Here is a 19,475-nt window from a genome sequence, read left to right on the forward strand (position 1 = left end):
TATTCTGGCATTTCCATATTAGCTTTTTTCTCTGGTATTATAGCAATATTTTACCTTAGAAATGTGTGCTAAAGGGACATTTCACTGGGCGACACAGGCCCTTGCCCAGAAATAGATTTTTCCTTTGTCAAAATCCCTTTTACAGCTCACATAATATCATAACAGATAAGAACTAAAAATCAGTAACAAATTCTGAGTATATTTTTTGTAAAATATTTATGTAAATTTACTGAGATCAAAGATGCAGTAACTTTTTTTGGAATTATACATTTTTTCAAATATTTAGTTGCACATTTTGCAAAATTACAATTATAACTGACATACTACCATAAAAGATAAGAACTAAAACCAACAGTAACCCCTGGGTATATTTATAAGCAAATATAAAAAGATCTCACGGGAGAGTGAGAGAGACACCACATGCCCCCCCTTGTTGAAGTCAAGTATTCATCTGAATCATGAGATGCCTAGAATCGGCGAGCTAAGCCAGTATAAAAGTTGCCATCAGTAAATTTATGGGCTATTGAATTAATGGAACCTTTCTCTCCACCTGATTTCTACAGGATGTAATCCATCCACCACTCAAAATGTGTTATTGTTACTCATATGAGGGTATCTGTCTATTAAAGGAGTTAAGGGAGGATGATGGACCCTGCCTGGGAGAGCCGTTAACAGATGGGAAGATGTCATGGAGACCATAGCACTGGAAAGAGCCGCTGGGAAAGCCGTTGTAAGTCGAGAAGACACTGCTGAAATAGATTTGGAAACTGTCATGGCAGAAGTTGCTGTGGTACGAGATGACATGCAATGATACAAAAGGCAAGAAAGAGTCGGTATCCCTGAAAGGCTTACCAATGCCCAACACTCCTGAAAAACTGTACTTAAGGGAGCTATATCCTCCATCATGGGGAGGGGGGAGAACAGGGGCAGCAACATTATAAATATGACCTCCCCAAACACCCCCTCAAATCCTCTAAGGACGAAGCCAAAGAGGAATGACAGGGAGAACAATCTTTCTGAGAAGCAGCAGCAGCGAGAGGAGACTTTGATAAGGAAGAGGCTGAACAAAAAGGAATAGGAATGCTTGTCATTAAAGGAGATGAGAAGCCTTCCAAGTTGGCACTTTGATTCCTCTTTTACTGCCTCTTACACTGCTCAGGAAACCAAATGCAACACACAGAACATGGGTTACTTATGTTGCAAACATTAGATCTGCAACTACTCCCAGTGGGGTGAGGGTCAGGAGACAAAAGAAGGAAAGTAATGAGAATAAGGGTTGTTACCACCTCCATGACAAGTGTCTCTGATGCCTGGGAGGCTTACCTGAAACACAAACTTGCATTTGGGAAATGCAAGTAAGACAGATCAAAAGCGCACAAAAAACACACAACAAAAAAATAAAGCAAAAAAGAACCATAACACTGTAGGCGTAAGTGGGCAGGAAGTGAGAAATGTCTGGCTTCTTGCGAAGACGGTCACCAAACCGTCTTACTACAAAAACAGTTAGATAGAAATTGAATTGATGATGGGTGGCTGGGGTAAAGCAGGTTGTGTAGCTTTCTCCTCTCCTATTGGTTGACACCAGTTGCCACCAATTCTTTGTTTTGTTTTTAACTTGACTCCAGCTAATGCTAGAGGATTTATCTTTATGTTGAGACCAGGGGGTTTGTTCTGTATATGAACAATAATAAATTCATTGCACATAATTCTGCTGTGGAAACAGAAGCATTGCTAGACAAGGAAAACTAGCATGTTTTGTTGGTTGACATGGCTGCCAATCCCATGCCTATTGGAGATTTGAATCCATCTTTGTTTACTGCATAGCGTAAATAGAAATTTGATAAATATATATATGTGCTCTCTCTCTCTCTCTCTCTCTCTCTCTCTCTCTCATTTTTTTATATTGTATGAGATTTGTATCCAGTATTTTACACATGTACCTTGTAAGCATAAATAAGTACGTACATGCACTTACGGACATAATATTTAGAAGCAACTGCTTGTGTAAATAGTATATCTCTAAGTTCTAATGATTGGTAATTCAGTATTTCAAACTGAATGATGATTATAAAATACTAGTTAGGATAGGCTGTAAAATGTTATATGCACTGTATATGGAACTATACTATGCTACACTATAAGCGATGCGAGTTAGCTCCATGCTACCCGATAATGAAGGTCATGGCCAGCCTTCATTACTTACCAGATTTTTTTTCACTTAGCAGTGGCGGAAGGGGTAGACCCCCGAATTGTCCATCAAGTTGAGGAGCCACTGTATTTAGATTTGAAAAATTAGATGTTCCCAGTTCAAGTCTTCTCATCCATTACATGCCAGTTACTAAAATTATACTCTATGGTAGAGTCATGTGACTTTAACAAGGCATTTCTCTCATAGACATAGTAAATACCCATGCATAAAACATGTACATACTCACTAAGAGAGTAAATGGTCAGCAGCCCTCTGTGAGATTTACCTTCTAAACAAGATTGCCATTTACTACTTTCAGAATTTTTTTTATTTACCATGATTTTTTATTCCAAAGACCTACTGTTTTCAAATATACTTACCACATACTGTATTCTTATTGTATTCTTACCTGGAAGGAAACTAAATATAAGAGCAATATACTGCTGGCTTATCAAATAACAAAAATATAAAACTTTCCCAAGAAAATAATAAAATATACAATTTGAATATACATACAAAAGTATCCATCGATGACAGAATAACAAATCCATGCCATCCTGCTGATTTGCCATGTGATTGAAGAAACGAGGTGTCATCAATCGAAGCAATTCTCGAAGGTAACTCTAATTTTAACAACAAAGAAGAAATATGGTAATTAGTCAAATAAATCAACCTAATAAACTATGATTAACACATACCACACAATACTTAAAGAACAGTTTTACACCAAATACTCTCAAGACTTAAAAATGAATGCAACTATGTAATGCAGGATAATGGTACAGCCTAAAATTCACTTAGCAACAGAAAATTGTTTTCTTTTGAATAGCATATCCTCTTTTTCCTTGTTACAGTGCCTTTCATAAGTCTAGCCTGTTGGTAACAAGGTTTTTCATTTCATTGAACATTTATGCCTTTCAGGTCATCCCTTTCTTTTGACAGTGCATAAAACTTTTGGCGAGCAACCATCCTGGATGGTATTTTGCAAAAAAACAACACTGTTAAATTCTTTTTATCTGGTTCTCTTTTAGAGTGCAGCTTTTGTATAGCCAGTGTAATATTTATACTTCTCAGGTGTATTTGGTATTTTTTCAATGTCAGTACTATGCAACAATGAATAAGTCTTCAATACCTTTGAGTATCTTGAATGTTTTTTGTAACTGATCTTAACTGACAATTTTTTACGAAGTACAAATTGAAGCATTCTAACCTCTTTTGATACTGACAATACTGCTTTGGTTGCTCTTGCCTGTAATGCTTCTATAGTTGTCATTGTTTATTATTATTATTATTATTATTATTATTATTATTATTATTATTATTATTATTATTATTATTATTATTATTATTATTTATTATTATTTATTTATTATTTATTATTTATTATTTATTATTTATTATTATTAGTTTTTTGTTTTTAGTTTTTAGTTTTTAGTTTTTAGTTTTTATTATTTATTATTTATTATTTATTATTTATTATTTATTATTTATTATTTATTATTTATTATTTATTATTATTGTTATTATTGTTATTATTGTTATTATTGTTATTATTGTTATTATTATTATTATTATTATTATTATTATTATTATTATTATTATTATTATTATTATTATTCAGTTTTTCTCATAGTGGAGGTGAAAATAGTTTGTCTTAATACATAAAAAAAATTTAAAATTATTTGATAAACAACAGTTCTTCAAAACCTGGCAACTAAATCTATGAGAAAAATTGAAGATTCAGGCATAGTGTCCTTGGTCAATTTGTTTCCGAACTTGACATTCATCAGAGTAAAAATGGAAAATTTTTAATCAATCTGCATTTTTCATAGCTTACAAACCTGAGGTCTTAACAATAGCACCAGCTGGAAACTGGTTAAAAACAATCAAAGGTTATAAAGCAAGGAATCTTCGGCATCTAACAACCCATACGTATATGAGGTGGAAGCTGGTCCAACCAAGCTTGGGTTCTCATGATGCATCAGTCTTTCTTCCAACCCAGTACAAGAGAGGGGTGGCTAGAGAGGGGCAGTATAACGTTAAGACTTCAGGTTGAGATGAAAAACAAACTATGTAATAAGACTTTCTCAAAAGTTATCAAAGTTAATTCTAATTCTTTATGCTTACCAAGTTCTTCTCCATGTCTTCATCTTTTGGGGATGTTACAAAAATGGTTTTGCTCATTAGGCCAGTGAAACACCAAAATACATCTGCCTCATTACGAACTTCGGCCAAGATTGGCGCCAAAATATCTGACATTCCTTGAGTGTACCTGGAAAGAATTCAAAGGAAATATCTATGAGCTCACCTTTAATGAAGCTTATGTTCTGATCAAGAACTAAAAATTATTTCAAAACATTGAAATTCCTGATAAAAAAGGAACAAACAGTATTACTACTATGGATGAAGGGAATATCAATCAGAACTTTTTACGTGTATTTAATGTTACTGAAATATATAGCTACAGTACAGAAGAAAGCTTGGTCCATGCATGAAACTAAGGCAGCAAGAAAAACCTTTTAAGTAATAATTCTACAGCAAGTTACTACAGACAAAATATTTTATAACACTCCCTCCACCTCCACTGCCTCTGACAGAAACCTCTTGACACTGACAATGAATTTAAGAATGCTTAAATTTGCAAACAAAATGAAGAACAAAATTGTATGTTAAATATATCAGAGTATGAAGTAATTCTAAAGTTTATGCATTAGAATAAGATTTTCAGTAAGTTATTTCAAAAAAAGTTATTTACATAATGCATTTTTGTTATGTAAAGCCAATATTTAAGCCTGGCCTATAGGTTATCTTGCATGTGTATAGTATGTACATGTATGTATTGTGTTAAGTCTACTATGTACTTAATGTGCACTTACTTGCCAAATTATTTATGTAAAAGACTAAATGCAATACTTAGTCTTTTGTTCGTATGTAGTATAAATAGGCAATATCTTCAATATTTATCTCACATATTTATACTAAGTAAATGTATCACAAAACATATCAGTTTTCAACCAGTGATGCTTGATTGCCTAAGCTGATTTAAGATGTGTCTCGGACAAGTAAAGAGTAGTAAATTTTTTAGTCATATCATAAAAATACACAGCAAGTGAATACACTATAGTTTACCTCCCATGTTGCATACAAATTGTTACTACTATTTTGTAATCTGCTCATTTTTTTTAGTTCTGTGGTATTCTAACTCCTGAAAAGCTCATTTCTTAAATTTAGTGAAAAAATGACATGAGACACCAGAAGCAGATGTAGGCTGCCCAATCCTCCCCACTCAGCTCTCTCAGCCCTCCTACCTCATAAATACTTACCCTGTCCTATACCACCTTGTATTGTATACTTGGCCACTCAAAAAAGATAGGCAAAATGATATTTCAGTGACTTTGATGGTTTTAAGCCAATAACAGCCCTCTCAACTCAGCTCATACCCCTCCCAAAATTGTTACCCTAGTGCACCTTCCCAAAAGTACAGTTGACCCCCCATATTCGCATTCTCTGGATTTGTGGACTCAAACATATCCCCCCATTATTCGCAGGAAATTCGCCTATTCACAGAATTTTTCTATGAGAAATATATCCACAAATTCCTGGTTATTTTTTTTATCAACTTCATCATAAAATGCACTTTTTGTGATAAAACTATTAAAAAAACAAAGTAGTATAAAAAATCTTTTCTGGGCCCAGCCCGTGTCGCTACATGAAATGTCACTATAGCACACATTTCTAAGGTAAAATATTGCTGTAATACCAGAGAAAAAAACTAATATGGAAATGCCAGAATATTCTGGCTCGCTCACCTTGTTTTAAGGTGTTGGTATGGTTTCTGGGGCGAGTGAAACCACTACCAGAGGTCCTTTGCCATTTAGATTCATCCTTCTTCAAAATCCCTCAACTATAGAGGAGCCAACCTAAGGCCCACTCCTCGCTACCGTTACGGCTAGCGCCTCTGACGTCATTCCTTTTGATAGCACGATCCACACCACACGTGTTTTATCTGCTCTGTGTTGTGTTCGTTCATGGAACGTCAAGCTTCTTCTGCATCCAAGTTAAGTACTGCTATTAATGTTTTACACCATTTAGGGACTGCCCTGGGCCTGTTTAACCATTTTATTTAGGTTTTTATGGACGGCGTTCCATGCGGCATCCTCCACATGGCGGCTCGCTCCCGCGTGTTACCTTGTTTCGTGCCCCATTCGGTCCCCTATACCGTTTGAGCTCTATTTTCTCTTAGCAGTATGTTCTTATATTTATGATGATGCATTTATTGACGTTTTATTCGCGTTATGTTATTTCTACACAGGGGTTGTCTTCCGAGCTCATCCTAAGCTCGTAGCCTACGCCGTTTCCTTTCAGCTTAGATTTCATGCATGCATGTTCATTTCAGTTGTCAGGTTACTCTTAGTTAGGCTCCCTTTCGAAGGACTATGGTCCTTCTCTCTTGTCCTCGAGCCACCCTGGCCACCCGCCCTGCGTAATTTCGTCTCGGCATAGGATAGCTGCTCGGAGTCGCCAGGCTCATCCTTCCTTCTCGGTTGGCCCGACCCAGCTTCTCCAGGACATGACTTTCTCTCTACCATCATTTTTTGTTCCTTTCCCCCTGTGTTTTCTTAGGATGTTATTTTGTATTATCATGCTTATCGAGACGGCTTTGGCTGGCCTAGGCCTCCTCTGATCGCGTGGCCTTTCTCACCGTGTGGCTCACCACACGGTCGAGATAGGTTCCAGACGACCGCGTATGAGCCACCCAGCGTCGGTCCTCCCAGCCCTCTTTCCCCTCCTTGGGGGGAGATACGCTTGCTCACATTGTCTCAAGCAACCGATCTGAGCACCCTCCCTTCCCTCCCTCCCACGCGGGGGGATACGGGAGATAGCTCTCCCCAGTAGAATTCAGGGGGGACCCCTGCTTGGCCGAGCCTCAGTTGGCCATCAGGCTCGGCTGCGCTCGGCTCTCGGGTCCACTATGGTCCGGTGACACTATGAAGGCCCCGGCCTCATTACAAGGTTACGCTTTTGTATGCATGTTTTACATTTATATTTAACATCCATTATCTTAGTTTAAGTTGGAGGAGACCCCACTACCCCTCCGGGGATTTCCACCTACTTATTCTAGTTTTAAGACTTGACGGTAGAGTTGTCAAATCCCACCGTATTATTTGGTCCCCTCCTGCTCCTCACCCGTTGTTCGGACTACTCCTCACTCCGGCGTACGGATTAGGTGGTCTCCCTGATTCAGTGACTTCTATGTCCTTCGGCAGCGCCGGAGACACACTGATTCAAGCTGTTCTACTGATCCTGTCGGACGACTCACCACATTACACGGTCAAAGAGCAGGTAGAGACTAACCCTTGTTAGCTTTTAACTCCGGAGCACTCCGGTGTTATGACATATCACATCACGGACCTAGTCCAGGATGTTAGTGATGATACGCGTGTCATTTCACTTACAGGTCACCCATTGTATGGAGTCGGGCTGGAACGTCGTGCTTCAGGACCCCTGTGGGCATGAGGTCTGCCGGACCCACGCCACCTGTGCGATTCGGTTCAACGAGTCTCTGGTTTGGCACCACGAGAGTTGCTTAATCTGCTACGAGTTCGTTGACCAAGTCTCCTCTGAGGTGGGTAATATTTCAAACACTACACATTAATACAATGAGATCAGTGACCAATATAATCCGTGATATATCAATCAACTTATGTTATAGTTTAATCTGAAGTAGCCTTAAGTATTAATACTAACCCTCTCTTTCAGGGCGCTCAAGTGATCCGGGAGTCTGCCCTTTCCACCCTGAAGGCCTGGGTTGGTGGGTTTGGCCGCAACGTGACTAAGGGCCAACCCTACATTCTGTCTAAGGAGATGGGCACCCTCATCTTCCCCGCAGGGAAGAGTGCCTCTTACGTAGACCCGGAGGTGGCGGCTCCCCTAATTGCCTCCATCCAGGAGCAAGTGGCTCAGACTTCCGAGGAGGCTACGATACAGGAGGTCGCCCAAGAAGTAGCCGCACTGGACCTGGACCTCGAGCCCATGACGGTGGAGGGCGCAGGTAAGGATGTAAGTGAGGCAGTTTCTGTAGGGGCTCAAGGGCTTTCCTTGAGCCCAACTAGAGCTTCTACTCCTACTACTTCTACTTCTTTCGAGGAATTCACCGGGGGTATTCAGTCGGTCAGACCGAAGTCCGACCTGGTGATCCCTAAAGTCAAAGGTAAGCGTGACTTTAAATCGCTTCAGAAGTCTCTCTCGAAGAAGTCAGATTCTAGCCTTGCCCGTAAGTCTTCGGCTCACCATCCCGGAGCGGACAAGGCTAAACTGTCATCTTACTCTAAAGGGTTGAAGTCCAAGTCTTCTAAAGACAGGGCTCAGCTCTTCCCCTCCGACCCTGAGCCTTCAACCTACAAGTGAGCCAGACCCAGGACTCCTAAGGAGAAAGTAGAACCTTCCCCTTTTGACCCAGACACCTTCTCTGCTAATATTTCCGCCAATATTATGCAGCAGATGGGTAGTTTGAATGGGAACTTGGTTCAAACCAAGTTCCAGGAGATATTTGTACAGCTTTCATCTTCTCTAAAGAGTCAGGGCAGTCTATCCGAGCTATCTCGGATAGGCTGGTTACCCAGGAGAAACTCATCGCAGGGCTCCGCGAGAACACAGCGACAGGACTTCCACAGCCCGGCATGAGCCTAACAAGCTCTTAGCCTCATCCATTTGGGGCGCTGACCTCTTCCCAGCCTCTGTAGTGAACGAAGTTCACTGCGAGGCAGTTAGGTTCAACCGGAGCCTAAGGGTTCGATAGGGTTTGGTCAGCAAACGCAAATCGGAGTCGGCTGCATCAAACCCAAAATCAAAGAAGAAGCCTAGGAAATTCCAGCCTTTCCAGGCTCCTCAACAGCAGGCTATAGTACAGGCGGTTCCGGTATCACAGGTACCGCAACCCTCCACTTCCAAGTGGCAGCCACAACAGCAGTTTGTGCTGCTGACACAACCGCCGCAACAGGCACAGGCTTCGACCTCCTACGCTGTCTCCCCTGCTTTCAACCCAGTCTTTGAAGGCCAGTCCTTTCAGCCCTTCAACAGGTTTGGCAGGGGTAGCAGAGCTAGAGGCGCCTTCCGCCAATGGGGCAGCCGAAGAGCCTCTAACCTGAGGAGGACATGGGGCACGCCACTCCTCGAACCAGTGAGAATCCTCAGGTAGGAGGGAGACTGTTCCTCTTTCATCACCGATGGAGGTTCAGCAAATGGGCCCAAAGCATTGTGTCCAAAGGTCTAGGGTGGAGTTGGCTCAAAGGTCTTCCTCCATCCAAAACCTTTCATCAACAACCAACAGCGGAATTGATAGAATACTCTCAAGAACTCCTTCAAAAAGGAGTAGTGTCAAGAGTCAAGCATTTAAAATTTCAAGGTCGCTTGTTCAGCGTGCCAAAGAAAGGCCCAAACAAACGAAGAATAATTCTAGACTTGTCCCGTCTGAACTTATTCATTCGTTGCGACAAGTTCCGAATGCTGACCGTTTCTCAGGTGCGGACCTTACTTCCTCGTGGGGCCGTCACCACCTCTATAGATCTTACAGATGCCTACTATCATGTTCCAGTAGCAAGACATTTCCGCCCATTTCTAGGCTTCAGACTAGGAAACCAGGCATTCAAGAACTGAGGTCACAAGGAATAATGCTAGTAGCTTATCTGGATGATTGGCTCATATGGGCCACAAGCATCAAAAAATGCCACAAAGCAACGGTCAAAGTGATCCAGTTTCTGGAACATCTGGGCTTCCAGATAAACAAGACCAAGTCCCGACTAACACCGGAGTCTCGCTTTTAGTGGTTAGGCATTCAATGGGACTTGAACTCTCACACTCAATCAATTCTGCCGTTGAAGAGGAGAGAAATAGCCAAAGCTATCAGGCAATTTCTCAAGTAAAAGCAGACGTCCCGGAGGAACCAAGAAAGAATCGTAGGCTCTCTCCAGTTCGCTTCAGTAACGGATGTTCTTCTAAAAGCCAAACTGAAGGACATAAACCTCGTTTGGCGCTCAAGAGCAAACAACAGATCCCGGGACAAACTAGCCCCTATCCCGGCGATCTTACGAAAGAGACTCCGCCCGTGGACGCAGATCAAGAATTTGTCAAAGACAATTCCGCTCCAGTTCCCTCCGCCAGCCCTAGTGATCCACACAGATGCATCACTAAGCGGCTGGGGAGGATACTAACAGTACAAAAAGGTACAGGGAGCCTAGTCCCTACCATTCCGCCAGCTTCATATCAATGTTCTGGAAGCTATGGCAGTGTTCCTCACCCAGAAAAAGCTTCATCCAGCCAGGAAATCTCATGTTAAACTAGTGCTGGACAGCGCAGTTGTAGTACACTGCATCAACAGGGGAGGCTCCAGGTTGAGCCACGTAAACCATGTCATGATAGCCATATTTTCACTGGCAGCCAAGAACAAATGGCACCTGTCCGCCACTCATCTAGCGGGCGTAATGAACATAGTAGCGGACGCGCTATCTCGTTCAGTCCCACTGGAGTCAGAGTGGTCCCTGGACAAGCAGTCATTCAGTTGGGTCTGCCAACTAGTCCCAGGGCTTCAGGTAGATCTCTTCGCCATCGAGTCGAATCACAAACTCCCTTGTTACATGGCTCCCAACCTGGACCCTCTGGCCTATGCCATGGACGCCATGGCTATAGACTGGAATCAGTGGAAGAAGATTTACCTCTTTCCTCTAGTGAATCTTCTCTTGAAGGTTCTGAACAAGCTCAGGACGTTCAAAGGCCACATTGCTCTAATAGCCCCCAATTGGCCCAAGAGCAACTGGTTACCACTTCTACTGGAATTAGGACTCCGACCTCAACGGATTCCCAATCCCAAACTGTCACAACTAGTACAAACTAGGACTGTGTTCGCTTCCTCAGGAATTCAGAAAGCCCTAACTTTATGGACTTCATGAAGTTTGCAGTACAAAGAGATGCCAATATCGACCCTAAGAATATCTTATTCTTAGAATCTGATAAACAGGAATCGACCCTTCGTCAATATGACTCAGCAGTTAAAAAAATGGCTGTATTCCTGAGGAATTCTGATACACAAACCATGACAACCAATCTGGCCATATCCTTTTTCAGGACACTGTTTGAGAAAGGTTTAGCAGCTATTACTATTACTACTACTAAGTCTGCACTTAAGAAAATCTTCCAGTTTAGATTCAAAATAGTAAATCTGACACACTTATTTTTCATCTACCTGAGGCCTGCGCTAGACTCAGACCATCCGAGAGGCCCAAGTCTGTGTCATGGTTCTTGAATGATGTCCTTAAATTGGCCTCGGACACTAATAATGACTCATGTGACTTTTTGCCCCTCCTGAGGAAAACATTATTCCTATTAAGTCTGGCCTCAGGAGCCAGGGTATCCAAACTGTCGGCTCTATCTAGAGATTCTGGCCATATAATTTCTCCCTTCAGGAGAAGTGTTACTTTCCCCAGATCGTCAATTTCTAGCTAAGAATGAGGACCCACTGGATAGGTGGGCCCCATGGAAAATTCTCCCACTTCCACGGGACCCGTCCTTATGTCCAGTTGCTACCCTGAGAGCATACCTAAATAGAACTGCCCTAAGATCTTCAGGCCCTCTATTTGTTAGGGAAAAGGAAGGCACCATTTCCTTAAAAGGAATCAGGCAGCAAATCTTATACTTTATTAAGCAAGCCAACCCGGAGTCCTTCCCTCGGGTACATGATATTAGAGCAGTAGCTACCTCTATCAATTACTTTCAGCATATGAATTTTGATGATCTGAAGAAGTACACAGGCTGGAAATCTCCGACAGTATTTAAATGCCATTATCATAAGTCCTTAGAAGCCCTTAAATTTCCAGCAGTGGCAGGGGGAAAAAGAGTTTCTCCTGACACTGCTTGAGCAGTAGTAAGTAGTTTAACCTAGATCTCTCCTTTCTACCTGCCTCGCTAAAATTCTTGCCGTGGCTCAGCCACCATGTGGCCTTATTGTACCTTGGATGCCACATGTTGTATATATTGTGATGTTTCCTCTTGTTTTGTTCCTAGGATTAGTCACAAGTTAACCTTACTGTTTAGTATTAAGTATGGATTATTTTGTATTTACTTGACTATTAAGGTTCCAATTGCCCTTTTGTTACTCACCTTGTAACTTTGTTCTTAGATTATAGCAATTAGCCTTAATTGTGTGCTTCCTTTTTCCAAGCTTATGTGGCCATTTCTCTGGTACTATTTCATGTAGCGACACGGGCTGAGCCCAGAAAAGGGATTTTGACAAAGGAAAAATCTATTTCTGGGCAAAGACCCGTGTCGGCCAGTGAAATCCTACCCTTTTATGTTACCCCTCCTTTTTGGCCCAAGCTTGGGCGCTATCTGCAGGAATGACGTCAGAGGCGCTACCTTTAGTTGAGGGATTTTGAAGGAGGATGAATCTAAATGGCAAAGGACCTCTGGTAGTGGTTTCACTCGCCCCAGAAAACCATACCGACACCTTAAAATAAGGTGAGCGAGCCAGAATATTCTGGCATTTCCATATTAGCTTTTTTCTCTGGTATTATAGCAATATTTTACCTTAGAAATGTGTGCTAAAGGGACATTTCACTGGGCGACACGGGCCTTTGCCCAGAAATAGATTTTTCCTTCATCAAAATCCCTTTTCTGTCATCATATTACGGCTAAATAAAAACTTTTGAAGCAGTAAATGAAGTGTAAATGACAGCTGTTGTTATTGGGACTGTTCCAACATAAGATAAGAGTGCTGAGAGAGAAAAATGATTGTTAGGTGGGCCACAAACTATCAAGGATGTTTGATCATACACTTGCTAAAGTCTGCAGTTGGTGTACAATTAAATGTCATATGCATCAGAGAACTTTGGCACAAACATTTTAGATGGATGAATATCAAGTTCTTAGTTAATCCCTCCAACTTTGCCATGCATTCATAAATTGTTTAGTTGTATGATCATATGCCATGCTGGATATGCATGTCTGATAGTGTGGGCCTGTTTTACATGCATTGCTTGAACAGTTACTCATAAGCACCGTCTGCTACATGTTGTTTCACAAATGTTTATATTTTTATCATTATTATTATTTTTTGCCTAAGTTGTAAACGTGGTTTTTGTATAAGACAATGACACATATCTTTACTAAAAAGCAAATAATCTAGGAAATCAATTAGCAAAGATATAAACAAATAAAATAACTCACCCCATAACTGGATTATGTACAGCAAAGTTTAGAAGTATTCTCTTCATCTTTTCAAGGTTAGGATTATCATTACCAGCAAAACAAGGATTTGAACGATCTGTCCTCACAACATCCTTTTCCGCTGTACACTGGATATTCCGCATAAACCAGTCCTTCTCCTCTCCAACCATGTTCTCTCTCATAGAGCTGAAAACAGAAATATTTCTTACAACAAAGAAATTGACAATAAACAAATGTATAACAAAAATTTTGCTCAACATATGACTGACATATAGTACTGTACATAACATTATGCTTGTAAGTATATAACAAAGCATAATTACACAGTGCATTAAATATGTCAAAGTAGTATCACAAAAGTCCTTTGATTAATGTATATTCATCTGTGCCTTAACAAACAAACTTCAAATACATTAGTACTCTAATAGAACTAGGTGTACAACAATTAAGTACTACAGGTATTACATATTTAATTTGAAATTTGCAGAGATCAAATACACTATTGCAATAAACAAGATTTTCACCAATTTTCACTGTAATTCCAGCTACTCATAAAATTACTAGCAACTTTTCCTGAATGAATTTCTTTTAAAGAATCAACAGAAACATTGCCGTTATCCATAAAAAATGGAAATAACAGGCAATATGATTAAGCCAGTCAGATTATACTCTAGTCTGTTCAGTGAGTCCTGTTTTTCCAAAATACATTTTGCTTATTTCATCTGTTACTCTAAAGTAACCAAGCTCTTCCCATTCTTACCACAATGAAGCTATTGCTTGGCGATTCTCTAGCCTTTCACTGCTTACTCAAAAACAAAAACCTAGGGATTTAAATGGTGTCTAACGTGTCATGCACAGATTCCACACTTTAAACTACCAAATGATCTTCTAAAAATGAAGTTTTCATAATAAAACTAATATTGTAATACTTACCTGAACACCTGAACTAGCCCTGGTCACTGACCAGCCCAAACTATATCCCCAAAAACTTCCCACAAAGTGGGTCATTTTAACTGTCAGCACTACAGGTAAAATCTAGTCACATGAGTTACCTGAGGTCCCGTTGGCAACGCTGCTGCAAATACCGGCCGCTAGAAGCCAACAACCTCAGTTGATTCATTCACACTCAAACTGAAGTGAGGAGGAGGGTGGGAATCATTCAGGTGTTCAGGAAAATATTACAATATTAGTTTTATTATGAAAACTTCATACTGCAATATACTCCCTGAACACCTGAATTAGCCCAATTAACAAAATTTTAATGGAGGTAGGATCAATCTAATTCAGCCCGAACTGTCCATGGAGCATATGCAGGTAACTCCTTATCAACCTACCATGTGTAAATGAGTGTCTCCTCACCCAGTTATCTAACTCAATAGATGAGAATGCTTGCAGAGAAAGTACTACAACGCCAGTGTTGAGTCTACGGTAAAGTCTGAATCAGAAATGCCTCCTATGTGGTATTCTATACCTCTCATTCATGGAGATTAAAAGCAAATTTCTTCACCTAGTCATCCAACTCGGTAGGTGAGGACCTGTTATGCCTGGAGGTAAAAGCAAAATTCCTCACCTAGTTGACTAACTCGGTAGGTGAGGATGCTTGCAGAGGAAGTACCCCAGCGTCAGTGCTGGGTCTAATGTACCACTTGAGTCTGAAGAACCTCCCATGTGGTATTCTATACCTCTCATGTATGGAGGGGAAACGGTGAACCTCCCATGTGGCTATCAAGCCTCTCATGTATGGAGAAGTTGAGTGTGCAGGACCTTCGAGTTTTCTACTGCTCACTTACGCAGATGATTGTGCAGAAGACAACATTCCAACATGACTATCAGGATCTGCCTAACCTTAAGGGCCTAAAAGAATAATACGCTCAGTCTAAATCCTGACCAACAGAGACTCCTAAGTTCATTTAGACTACCACTACCAACCTAAACTTCCAACACCCTAACGACACCAAGCTAATTATAAACTGAGTTGGCCGCAACAACAGGACCCAACAAGTAACCTTTCTCTGAAGAAACTGGAAATCCCTAAGATAGAATGTCGTGAAAACCAACACTGACTCCCAAGTAGCTGCCTCCAAGGTCGCTGACACCTAAAAATTCCTTCAGAAAGCCAATACTATGTGCCCTTGGACGCTAAGAACAACTTGAAGGTTCTGAAAGCGATGAATAACCAACTACCACTTGACTAATAACCTTTTGCAAGAAGAAACTGAATGCATTTTTGGAAATGGAATGCAATGGACACCTAGGGGAAACAAACAAGGTTCTTGGACAAGGAAAAGTTCATCGGTACGTGACAAATAATCTTTGAGAGCCCTAACCGGACACAGCAACATTTGAGATTTATCACATACTATACAATCATCCAACAATGCTGCTATGACTCTACTTATGACGATGACGACACGAAATTGACCATCAAGGAGACATCTTGCTCTCTAAAAGACTGCTGCAGAGCGCAAGAGGCGCCCTCAATAGAATCCTCTTATGAATGTCTGGATAGTGAGGTGGCAGATGATTAAAAAAGGAAGTTCCTCCTCTTGTTAACAAAGAACATTATATAGCCATCCGAAATGTTATTCCGGTATGCCAACCCCATCAAAACCGAAGTGATGAGGTTGTCAAACAGTTAGGATCAGAAAGAGTATACCAACAATGTTTGAGAAAAACCCCATCAACTCAGACAACATCCACATAGTGTGGAAACAAGGTCTCCGACTGACTGAGAAAGGTGTCTTCCAAATACCAGCCTCTTAATATGTAACCCATACCACACAAATTGACGAAGGCACCAAAGAAAGAAGCGCCTCAACAGATTCGTCGAGTGGAACTCCAACACCGGCAGAGGGGTTATCCGCTAATCCATAAAAACCCCTTCTGATTAGGAAATAAGGTTGAATTCAGCCTACCGAACCCCATAAGTGATGCTAACCTAGAGTCCTCCTCCCCCAATCCTGCCAGACTTGGCCAAAACCAGATCAGCTTACTTGATGTTTGAGAAACTACTGGTTTAGTTGAATACAACTAACAAACCTTACTCAAATTAATTGGGTAGGTTTCTCCGGAGCCCCGGAGCCTAGGACTGCGGAAAGAGAGAAAATAACAAAGTCCACCATCCGTTTATACTTTCTTGCCTTTGCTGGATAAGCAAAACCCAACAACTAGTACTGGATTTTCTCTTCAAAGGGTATCCTCTGTCAGTCCTGTCCAACAGCACTGGAACAGGAAAGGAGAAGCCTGAACACCCACAAGAGCAGCACCCAATAACCCGGAACTCCCAATAACCCGGAACTTCCTACACCTGAGTGATACCCACAACAGACATACATGACCCCAACATACGTGATCCAAGTGCAACCGGTTGCAGACGCTATACCAACAAGACGATGATAAACTCCTGAGCCAGTCACACTCGATTGCGCAATCCCTCACCACCCAGACACGATGCCGTAACACTTGGGCCGACCATCTGGGCAACCAAGGCCCACCCCAAGAGGCAACTGCACCAGGTTGCGCAAACCATGTACCAACTAAAGACTATGACATAAACCTGAGCCAGTCTCGCTCGACTGCGCAAACCCGCATCACCCAGTGACAATGATGTAACCCCTGGGTGACTAACTCCCACCCAACCCCTTAAGAGCCAACCACATCCCATTACGCAAACCGTTTACCAATCAAAGATGATGAAATAACCATGAGCCAGTCTCACACGACTGCAAAACCCCTCACCAGCCAGTGACTATGAGCAAGGCCGAACTCACACTGAACATCTTGGAGGAGGAACAAAAATAGCTGCAGGAAAAGGTTGAAAAAGAAACAGAAGACGGAGAGAAAGGAAGAAGCCACACTCGGATTAACCACCAGAACACCAAACCCCGACGTTGTGCAGGTGGAGAAAAGCAACTGGTGCAGCGTACAAAGTGCCTCTAAGGACAGGCTACGAACTGTGGAACCGATGGGAACCGAAGAAGGAAATTACCAGCTACCCTAACGAAAGGAGGCCAAGAGCACAAACGGTACTAACGATGGTGCAGACGAACCATCAATTGCCATAGCCCCTGCAATAACTGCGGTAGGCATGGTACATCTCAAACCCAGAAAGTATGAAAATGGGAACCAAAGAAGGAAGATTACCAGCTACCCTAGTGTGAGGAGAGGCGGAGGACACAACCGCTACTGATACACTCAATGATGGCACAGACGAATCACCAACTGTCGTAGCACCCACAAAAACCACAACGGACACAATACGTCTCAAACCCATTAAGGATGAAAATACGGAGTTGCGGAAAAACACCGCAACCTCCTGTGAATCCTACAGACTAGCAGCCTGAGAACTACAGGACCCGTGGAAGGTGCTAAGAAGCCAACCCCGCCAAATATACACCTTCCCTGAACTCTGAAGAGAGAGTGGGAACTGCTAAAACCCCAAATTACAAGATTGAACTGATGAAAATTCTTTGCTTGCAGTGCTAATAGCAAAGAAATAGAATGAACGAGAGAAGACTCCGAGCAACTTCCGAAAAATGACCCAATAAATAAGATTGTGTAAAGATATTAGAAGTTTAGAAGAAACTGGGGAAACGGAAAAACAGAAACAGCAGAAGAGGCCATAGTTTGTGGAGAAAGAAACTAGACTGACTGTTCCCCCTTGATAATCTCTGCAAACATTATTAACAAACTCAGGAAAATTCTGCAAGACACGATAGTGAATACCGGCAGTATTCAAGTTATGATAGTACTTCGTCTTACAATTCGATTATGATGGGGTTAGCAATTAATACCAGTACGACAATATCTTGAAAATACATATGCCTATATTTCACATGCATCGGGTGCAGGAGCAGCCTGCAATCATGCAATGAGAGAGGCTGAAATAAAAACGTTTGACTTCTATACTTCCACATCTTTATACCATCTTTAAGTTAGATAAGTTTAAAAAATGTTCAAAAAATATTATCTTGACGTTATATTTGTATAAATGTGTACAGCCAAGAACAACCGAATGAGAAACCCGTTTATTTGCTAATACAACAAAACCTGATAACAACATCCGATATGCCTGTATTTCAACCATCATACGACAGTAAACACTTACTGTAGGTATGATATAAATGATGTTATGTAAAATAGGACCGATATGAATTATGTAATAATTTTACTTGCTGTGAGATCATCATGGCAATATAATTTCAGAATTAAATGCAATATGTAGCTAAGGCTAAGTAATATTCAGGCTGCTAATGACTATTATCGTGCATCGGCAACATGAATAAAACTCTCAAGCTTTGATATAAATTCAAACAGCTGTGGTAAAATGAAATACAATTCAATCAAAACTATTGGCATGAAAGAGCTCATTTAATGTTGTTTTCACACCGATAAGATAAATAACTTAAAGCTCGTATTACCGATGAAAAAGAGTGAAAACAAACGGAATCGCTGGATTTACGCAATCTATTAACGAGAGGAGAAAAAAAAATAAATTTAGTTCACAATGAGGGGTAATAAAGTCAAATTTGACTTTAAAACACATCATACTATACCGAAAATGACTTCGTTTTATATGAGTGAAGTATCTAGATATTCCTTTATGTTAAATAGGAATAAGAACATATACTGAGAACAAGATGGTTATAAGAAAGGAGGTTGCATCTGATGCAAAGGAAATTGATTAGTAGGCATCTCTTGCCCACATAGGCCACACCCCCTTTACAATAGGGCTGTATGCTGATGGCAAGCTATTGTAATGTACAAATGAAATGTAATAAATTACACATTTTTAAAATAATTGTCAGTGTAAATCTTTATTTTTATATAAGATTAATTTCAGTTGTAATTGTAATTTGATAATAAGACTGATAATATATATGTAACTGTAATTGATTTAAAGTTTAATGTGATTGCCTCAAGCGCGACTAATGGAAATTCGCTGCTAAATGAATGAAGACATCATACTACCGATATTACATCACCTGAGGGAATATTCTTGGAAACCAATGAAAAGTACAAATTGCTTATGATTTCCGATTTCTATGGCACAAGACACAATAATAAGCTA

General features: G+C 40.8%; 1 protein-coding gene across 1 annotated transcript in view; it reads right to left on the reverse strand.

The window, feature by feature from the left end:
- Window positions 1-19,475, reverse strand: part of LOC135217083 (TBC1 domain family member 16-like) — a gene marked incomplete in the record, with an annotated part of 154,700 nt that overhangs the window by 21,270 nt on the left and 113,955 nt on the right. The window contains 3 exon segments of the mRNA XM_064252770.1: window positions 2,705-2,811; window positions 4,316-4,460; window positions 13,406-13,591. Coding sequence (XP_064108840.1) covers window positions 2,705-2,811; window positions 4,316-4,460; window positions 13,406-13,591 — 438 coding nt within the window.

The sequence above is a fragment of the Macrobrachium nipponense genome, chromosome 7 (genome assembly GCF_015104395.2).
Source record: "Macrobrachium nipponense isolate FS-2020 chromosome 7, ASM1510439v2, whole genome shotgun sequence".
In the NCBI taxonomy this organism is placed as follows: Eukaryota; Metazoa; Arthropoda; class Malacostraca; order Decapoda; family Palaemonidae; genus Macrobrachium; species Macrobrachium nipponense.